Below are 8830 nucleotides of genomic sequence, written 5' to 3'. Positions count from 1 at the left end.
ATTAAACTGTATTTTATTTTGTTGTTCTAAACTCTCAAGCACAGGTGAAAATATCTGCAGTGTGTAAAAAAACTGTGAGGTCTGTTGGAAGATTTTTGGCTTACGGGCCACTGGAAGTTGACCATAATCTGAACTTGGCATGGTCTACACCATGAGAAGGAAGAGACGGAGCCAGCCTCTTACCATCATGCAACTATGGTGACCCAATTGAATAGGAAAATGCAAGCCTACTCACACAGTCACACCCCAAGCCCTGCTTCTCAACTTCTTTGTTCAAGCTTGTGGCTTTGATAATCACATAATTTCAGAGAGAGAGAGAGAGAGAGAGAGAGAGAGAGAGGGTCATGGCATATCATTGTATTGAAACATAAAAAATGGATTTTACTTTATTGATTATAGCTTATCCATTCCATCTCCAACAATGATGGTTTCTACTAGTATCGACGCGTAGTATCTGATGAACAGCTATAGAATTAAAGGTTCCAGTTACAGGATTATCCAAACTTTCACTTGGGTTGAACTTCACCAATTCATCAGCAGGCTTGCTCGACTCCATGATCTCCTTGGAGATGTGTGGCCTCACGGTCGCGTCCAGCGACTCGAGTGCAGAGGATCGAGACGACATGGAAGTGCTAGGGGGGAAAAAAAAAGTAGTGTGGGATGGGTTCCAGCTGGCATGAAATATTAAAGAATGGGGAAAAAAAAAAGTTAGTGCGGGAGGAGAAGAGAGGGGGAGCTGGACCTTCTCTCGCCAGCAGAGGAGGAAGGCTTGGGAGAGCAGCAGGCGCAGGCTGGTGCACGTGAAGAAGAAAAATAAAAGGAGGAGGAGAGAAGTGTCTTGTGTAGCTTTTTTTTCAAAAAAGTTAAAAATGAAAAAAAGTTCCCATCAAATCCTTATTTAATATTTTATTAAATAAAAAAATCAAAAATAGAAAAAACTCTCTTCCAGATACACTCTCTGTCAGTCTGTCTGCCCAATATGCTCTGCTCACTGGTCCTCCATCCCCATTTGCCAGATAGAATTTTTGAAGATACATAAACACAAATAGAAAGAATGCAGCTTCTCACCCCTCGACCTGCAAATTCTTCCTCTCTCACCCCTCTGATTTTCCTGGACAGAGCCGCCACCGTCTACGGTGACTGCCCCTCCGTCGTATACAACACCACTACCCACACTTGGTCCCAGACCCGCTGCCGACGCCTCCAGCTCGCCTCCTCCCTCATCACCTGCCTCGGCATCTCCCCCGGCGACGTCGTCTCCGTCGTCGCCCCCAACGTCCCCGCCATGTACGAACTCCACTTCGCCGTTCCCATGTCCGGCGCCGTCCTCAACTGCATCAACACCCGCCTCGACCCCCGCACCATCTCCGTTCTCCTCCGCCACTGCGACTCCAAGCTCGTCTTTGTCGACTGCCTCTCTCGCTCCCTCGTCCTCCAAGCACTCTCCCTGTTCCCCCCATCCACGCGCGGTCCACTCCTCGTCTTCATCCCGGACGAATCCGACACGGACACCGCCGCCGTGTCATCCGAAATCAATGCCACCGCTGATTTCTGCGCCACGTACGAGAGTTTGATCGAGAAGGGCGACCCCGGGTTCGAGTGGGTCCGACCCAAAAGCGAGTGGGACCCGATCACGCTCAACTACACCTCCGGAACGACGTCGTCTCCAAAGGGGGTGATCCACTGCCACCGTGGGGTTTTCATCATCACCGTCGATTCGCTCATCCAGTGGTCGATGCCCACACAGCCCGTTTTTCTCTGGACCCTTCCCATGTTTCACGGCAACGGGTGGAGCTACACGTGGGGGATGGCCGCCGTCGGCGGCACCAACATCTGCATCCGGAGGTTCGACGGCGCATTCATCCGCCGCGCCATAACCACCTACGGCGTAACCCACATGTGCGTCGCACCCGTGGTGCTCAACATGCTCTCCAATGCAGACCCGAACCCGATCCAGACCCCTGTCCGGGTCCTAACCGCTGGGTCTCCACCGCCGGCCACCGTGCTCCTCCGGACCGAATCTCTCGGCTTCATCGTTTCACACGGTTACGGGTTAACCGAGACAGCGGGAATCGTCGTCTCCTGCGCGTGGAAAGAGCAGTGGAACCGGCTGCCGGCGACGGAGAGGGCAAGGCTGAAGGCGAGACAAGGAGTGAGGACGATCGGGATGACCCAGGTGGACGTGGTGGATCCCAAGTCGCGTAAGAGCGTGAAGCGAGATGGATCGTCTTTGGGGGAGATCGTTATGCGGGGCGCGAGTATCATGCTGGGGTATCTGAAGGACCCGGTGGCGACGGCGAAATCCATGAGAGACGACGGGTGGTTCTACACCGGCGACGTGGCCGTGATGCACCCAGACGGGTATTTGGAAATAAAAGACAGGTCGAAGGATGTGATCATTAGCGGTGGGGAGAATCTGAGCAGCGTGGAGGTGGAGTCGCTGCTGTACACGCATCCGGCGGTGAATGAGGCAGCGGTGGTGGCGCGGCCGGACGAGTACTGGGGGGAGACGCCGTGCGCGTTCGTGAGCTTGAGGCCGGAGGCGACGGGGACGACGGAGAAGGAGATAATGGAGTACTGTAGGGCGAGGTTGCCGCACTATATGGCGCCGAAGACGGTGGTGATCAAGGAGGAACTTCCCAAGACTTCCACCGGGAAGATCCAGAAGTTTGTGCTCAGGGAGATGGCGCAGTCACTAGGTCCGGCGAAGGCGAGTCGGCTCTAGCCTCTGGACCAGGAGGCGTGTGGGTTGACCTCGCCGAGTGGACTCACTGGGTTAATTATGAGAAAACACATTCATATACTGCACATATGAAGTTTATAAATAGGAAAAACAGTGAAGGCATTTTCCAAATAGCTAAAGTTGCTAAATATGTCCAGAGTGCAACGACCTTATGCTTAAAAGCAGGATTCATATAGTGTAACGTTCCAACAGCCTTTTCTTTTGGGATTGATTAAGGTACCTTTTGGTTTTCGGTTTATCTATTACTATTTAAAATAAATAATGCATAAACTTCACTGTGAAATTATTTAGTACTTCAATAATTTGTCTCCTTATAACTATTTGTTTCTCTTTTTATCTTATATTTTGAATTATTTTTTAAAAATTTACAATCTTCTTTTTAAAAAGAGAGGTAAACAAAAAGGAGGTAAGCAATGATATCAGTTCCTATGGTTAAAGGAGAATAAATTTAACAAAGTTGGTGCCGCAGCATGACGCTTATCCGTAGATTCGGTGTGGATTCGTAAGTTTTATGTTGTATCAGGAGATCCATTCGTTGGTGGCTAAAGTTTTTATCTAATAGAAAAAAAAGAAAAAAAAAATAAATTTAACAAAGTTTTCTCCATTTTTGCTTTATTGTCATTGGGGATGAAATTTTTTTATGAGTTGACTATAGAGCCATGAGAAAATAAGCTTGACATCGAAAAAGTATTCAAGTTCAAGCTTATTTAGGTATTGATCACTTCTGTAACCGTTGCTAGGGGTGAGCAAACGGTCGGTTCGGCCATATTCGGTTAATTAACCGAATTAACCGAAATTTTCGGTTAAAGAAAACTGTTAACCGAACCGACCGAACCGTTTGGCTGAACCGAATCGAACCGACCGAATTTATTTTTCGGGTAATTCGGTTAACCGAATTAAACCGAGAAGTGAGGGAAGGGGGGAAGCCGGGAAGGTGTATCCGAGAAGTGAGGGCAGGGGGGAAGCTTCCCGAGAAGTGAAGGAAGGGGACTCGGGGGTGGTTCTCACTTCTCAGTGAACTGGTATGTGCACGAGAGAAGAGAAATGAGAATGAGAGGGAGCTTGTCAGCTTGTGTGCTGGTGACGATGGACGGCGACGACGATGGCGATGGCGGTGCGGAGCAGTGAGCTCGGATGAGTGGGAGAGAGGCAGTGACTCGGTGATGGCCTTCCGATTTCAAAGAGCAATGACTGGGTAGTCTGTGTTGCCGTGTTGGTGACGATGGCGGCGATGGCGAGTCGGCGACAGCGATGGACACATACGACGGCATCGCGTGAAGATGGAGTCTGGTGGACCGGTGGTGTCTGGTGTGGACTGCGAATGAGCGAGCTCAGGTGAGCGAGAGAGAGGCAGTGACTCATTGCCAGTGAGGGAGGGTCTTCTGCGTTCTGGCTGAGTGTGAGACTGAGCCTGAGAGTTTGAGAGAATACCAGAAAAATAATAACCAGATTTTAATTTACTAATTTATATTTAAATTTAATTAATTATTAATTCGGTTAATCGGTTAACCGAATTAACATTCTCCATTAACCGAACCGAAACCCGATTCACCGAAATGTTGGAAAGCATAACCGAACCGACCGAACATAATTTTTTAACCGAACCGAACCGACCAATTTCGGTCGGTTAATTCGGTTAATTCGGTTTTCCCCGAATTATGCTCACCCCTAACCGTTGCTACTCCATGGCAAAATATTTTTTTTCAAAGATCATGCTTGAAGATTAATCAAAGATGGGGAGCACGTTCCTAATTTTTTTTTCGTTTTTTGTTTTTTGCTTTTTGTTTTTTGTTTTTTTTTGGCGTTCTGGTAGCTTGATGCTGTTGCGAAAAATTGGGGCACGAAGCTGGGCGGTTTTCTTTCGGCGCAATTTAGCAAGCTTGATTGTGGAGTGCGCCGTTCCTGATTGTTCTTCAAGATTGTTGGATTCATCAAGCTTCTCTTCTGTTTTTGCATTATCTCTTTGTTTTGTTGGGGATTTTGTAAAGAGTGATGCTGTTTGTGCGAAGTATTGGTTCTTCAGGAAGTTGTTTTTGAAATATTTGTTTTTGATTCTGAAAAGGTTAGTTTTCTTCTGTATTGCTTAATGGAGAATGTTTTTGAAGTCAAAATTTCTACTAGTTTAGCTGCAAAGGAATTCACCCCCCCCCCCCCCCCCACCCAATTCAAAGAGTAAAGACATCTCTACAAATACAATGAAATGGAAAAAATCTGTTAAAAGGAAGACGAAATTTCTGATGAGGAATTGAAGTGTCATGGGCCTCAAAATGTTAACGGATGGATTAATGTTGATCCACCTGAGGATGTTTTCACTATTGGTTCTTCTAAGTGGAATGACGCTATTATCGAGAAGTTCATAGGCAAACCTCCTTTGTTAACATATCTCAGATCTGTTATTAATAGAGTCTCGAAGAAAACAGGGCAGATTAATATATTTTCACTTTTCTCTAGATTTTTTCTATTCAAATTCAACGAGGATTATTAAGAATGGACATTGGTTCATTGACAATTGTCCTTTGTTTCTTTCACTTTCGTATCCTTCTTCAGAATTAGATAAGTTGAAGGCTGACAAAATTCCTCTCTGGGTGAAATTCTTCAACCTTCCTTCTGTATCTTAGATTGTTAATGGACTAGGTTACATTGCTCATAAGGTTGGGAAGCCTTTGTTCCTTGATTCTGCTACTAGGCAAATGAAAATTTTATCTTATTCTAGAATTTGCATTGAGATTGATTTGAATCATGAGATTCCTCAGTCTATTGACATTTGATTGATTTGAATGATTAGATTCCTCAATCTATTGACATAAGAATTCCAAATGGGGAACTGTTAAGCATTAAATTGGAATTTGCATGGACTCCTGCCAAATGTGATAATTGTAAGATGTTTGGTCACTCAACTAAAGGTTGTAATGCTCTAAAAAAATTGATTCTCAAGGACCAGAGCAAAAAGTAAAGCTACTCCTGAGGACACTATTGTTCAATCTAGTGATGATAGGGCTGAATGTTGAGAAATAAATGAATCTCTTGAAAAGGAAAAGAAGACTGAGATTATGCTAAGTAATGCTACACATAAGGATACTGTTTAAATCTTATGATGATAGGGATGAATGTTCAAAAATGAATGAATCTCTTAGAAAGGAAAAGAAGGTTGAGATTACGTAAAGTAATGCATTTGCTCTTCTTAACACTCTTGTGGATGAGACTAATGGGAAGGAGCATGATTCCCTATTTCTAGGAATGCTGATAGTATTATCGAAAAGAGGCTGACTGTTAAAGGTGATATGGAGATCGACAGAAACTCATCTGATGCAGCTAGGATTCTGTTGAAACCTGAAAGTGCTGATAAAGCTTCTGTTAAATCCTCTGGCTGCGGTAGTAAGTCCTCTCTTTTAAATTCTGATTCAGAAGCTAAATGTGAAAATCAAATGGAAGAAAATGGAAGGAAGAAGGGGAGACCTCCAAAGAAACAGACTTTGTCTGATGATAACTCCATGTTAATTTCTAATTGATTTCATGGTAGCTGGAATGTGAGAGGCTTAATGACCCTATCAAATAACAAGAAGTAAGCAGTTTTATATCTTCGAATAAAATTCAGATGCTGGGACTATGTAATCCTGCTTTATATCAAATTCAGTGTAGTTTTATGATTCCTAGAATATCATCATTAAGGGTACACCTATGCTTGTTCTATGTAGAAAATCTATTTTGAAAAAAAATCTGAAGCTGTTCAACAATATGCATTATGCTAATATTCAAGATTGGATACTAGAGGTTGTGCTGCAGCTGAAAGCTGCTCAATTAAGTCTGTTGGACAAAAGAGGTGATACAGATGTTGTTAATAGCAAGCTTTGCAATTATTTGTCTTCGTTGAAAACTGAAGAGCAGATTTTATATCAAAAGGCGAAGGAGAGTTGGCTTAAACTCGGAGATAGGAACAATATATATATTTTTTTTTATATAAATGATTAATCATAAAAGAATCAAAAATCAGATTGTTACTCTGGAAGATGGAAACAGGGATTCTATAAATTTAGCAAAGCAGTTTGCCAGTATCATGACTGATTATTATATCAGCTTATTGGGAAGAGAAGATGAGGAGGTCCAGCCATGTTAGTCTGATTTCTTAAAGGATCTATTTAAGTTTAGTTGGTCTGAGATTGAGAAAGGGAACTTAAGCAGTAAAGTTGAGCTTATGGAAATCAAAACTGTTATGTTCTCATTTGTTGATGATATAACACCTAGACCTAATGGTTATAATGATGGATTTTCAAAAAATGTTGGCATATTGTGGGTAACCATGTGTCTGATGTTATTTTATCATTTTTTGAAGACTCCCAACTGCTTAAATAGGTTAATGGTGTTATGCTTGTATGGATTCCTAAAGTGAACTCTCCTTGTCATCCTAAAGACTTTAGACCAATTACTTGTTGCAATATACTCTATCAGCGTATCGCAAAAATTTTTGATAACAGGCTGCAAAAACGTCTTGGGTCGTTCATCAATGCTAATCAAACAACATTTATTAAAGGCAGAAATATCCAAGATTATTTACTTTTAGCCCAAAGGCTGGTTATCATGTTAAGGGTCGATCTCCTAGAATGGATTAAAAGGTTGATAAAGCATTTGATTCAGTGAATTGGGGTTTCTTGATTCAGTTGTTGGACTGTATTATGAGTTCGATAAATGAATGCATCTCTACTCCTTCCTTTTCAACTATGATAAATGGTTCTCTTGAGGGCTCTTTCAAAGGTAAGAAAGATTTAAGACAAGGAGATCTAATTTCTCCTTGTCTTTTTGTTATGAAGATGAAAGTTCTTACTAAACTTCTTCATTATGCTGCCTCTAAAGGTACTTTATCTTTTCATCCAAAATTCAAGAAGATAAACCTTCTAAATCTCTGTTTTGCTGATGATTTCCTCATGTTGGCAAAAGTTGACTTGAATTCTGCTACAGCTGTAAAGAATGTCTTGAATAATTTTACAAAATGACTGACCTTAAATGCAATCAGGCTAAGTCTGAGTTTTTCAGTTTTGGTATTCTGCCCGATACCGTTAATGCTGTATCCGAGGAGATTCAGATTGAAAAGAGCCAGCTTCTAGTGAAGTATTTGGGTCTACCTTTGGTTACTAAGAGAATTAGCAATACGGATTGTGATCTTCTTGTTGATAAAATTTCTAATAACTCACAAGTTTCCATCTTATTCTGGAGATTACAACTTTTTAAATCCATTTTACTGAATACTTATGGATATTGTGTTAGGAAAATATTATATATACGAACAAATTCTCACAAGTAAATCAATGGAATAATGCAAATAATAAAAATTGAGACACAAGAAATTTAACGTAGTTTCCTCAAATGTTGAGGTACGTCCATGGGGCACGGCGGTCCAAATCCACTATCACCAAAATAAGTTGTACGAAGTGGATACAAAAGGCATAAGCCTTACAAATACACAAGAGTGTATAAATAAATGTAGGAAGATGGAAAGCTCTCACCAAATATTCTGAACAAAACTCCAAAGAACCAACCAAAATGAGCACAATCAGAATAACTCAATATGCTGTTAATAATACACAGTCGGAGTTCAAGAGTGAGGGCAGTAGCTTGCAACCGTAGCTGCTGGCGAAGAAGACTAGCAGCCCTACACTTGTGAGGAGCTGCTGTAGGCAGAAGGAGTGCTGCAGGTGTTGGGAGCTGGTATTGAAAAACCAGAGTCCAATGGCAGCAAGCAGGAAAAACGAAATAAAGAAAAAGAAGGAGGTAAAGGGTCAGCCACTGCGCGTGAGACCTTTTGCTGAAGGTGAGAACTGCTTCCTTGAGAAGCCAAGAGCCATTAAAAAATAACTCTTTCCAATTGTTGGGCCCCACAAGGAGGGAAACCCAACAAATCTCTCCCTCCCGACTTATGGGGACGACTCCACCAATCTGGCCAAAACTAGACACTTCACATGCTTGTCTCTAGACAATACTTTTGTCATCATATCTGAACCATTATCATCAGTGTGAATTTTGTCAAGCTGCAATAATTTCTTATCCAACACATCCCGAATCCAATGATATTTAACGTCAATATATTTTGACTTT

General features: G+C 42.5%; 1 protein-coding gene across 2 annotated transcripts; it reads left to right on the top strand.

The window, feature by feature from the left end:
* Positions 1 to 713: 713 nt before the first annotated feature.
* Positions 714 to 6477, top strand: LOC131152318 (2-methylpropanoate--CoA ligase CCL4-like). 2 transcript variants are annotated; one of them, XM_058104142.1, is made up of 3 exons: positions 785 to 2959; positions 4557 to 4805; positions 5979 to 6477. In XM_058104142.1, exon 1 carries the CDS (start codon positions 1055 to 1057, stop codon positions 2723 to 2725), a length of 1671 nt encoding a protein of 556 aa, XP_057960125.1. In that variant the 5' UTR covers positions 785 to 1054; the 3' UTR covers positions 2726 to 2959; positions 4557 to 4805; positions 5979 to 6477. The 2 variants fall into 2 exon arrangements, with proteins under 2 accessions (XP_057960127.1, XP_057960125.1); XM_058104144.1 differs by lacking the exon at positions 5979 to 6477 and having other exon boundaries at positions 714 to 2959; positions 4557 to 4876.
* Positions 6478 to 8830: the final 2353 nt, after the last annotated feature.

Source organism: Malania oleifera, chromosome 3 (genome assembly GCF_029873635.1).
Source record: "Malania oleifera isolate guangnan ecotype guangnan chromosome 3, ASM2987363v1, whole genome shotgun sequence".
In the NCBI taxonomy this organism is placed as follows: Eukaryota; Viridiplantae; Streptophyta; class Magnoliopsida; order Santalales; family Ximeniaceae; genus Malania; species Malania oleifera.
This window is presented reverse-complemented; position numbering and strand designations above follow the sequence as displayed.

Excerpts from the sequence above, each read along its gene's own strand:
- LOC131152318 (XM_058104142.1), top strand. The coding sequence starts at position 1,055 with ATGCAGCTTCTCACCCCTCGACCTGCAAATTCTTCCTCTCTCACCCCT.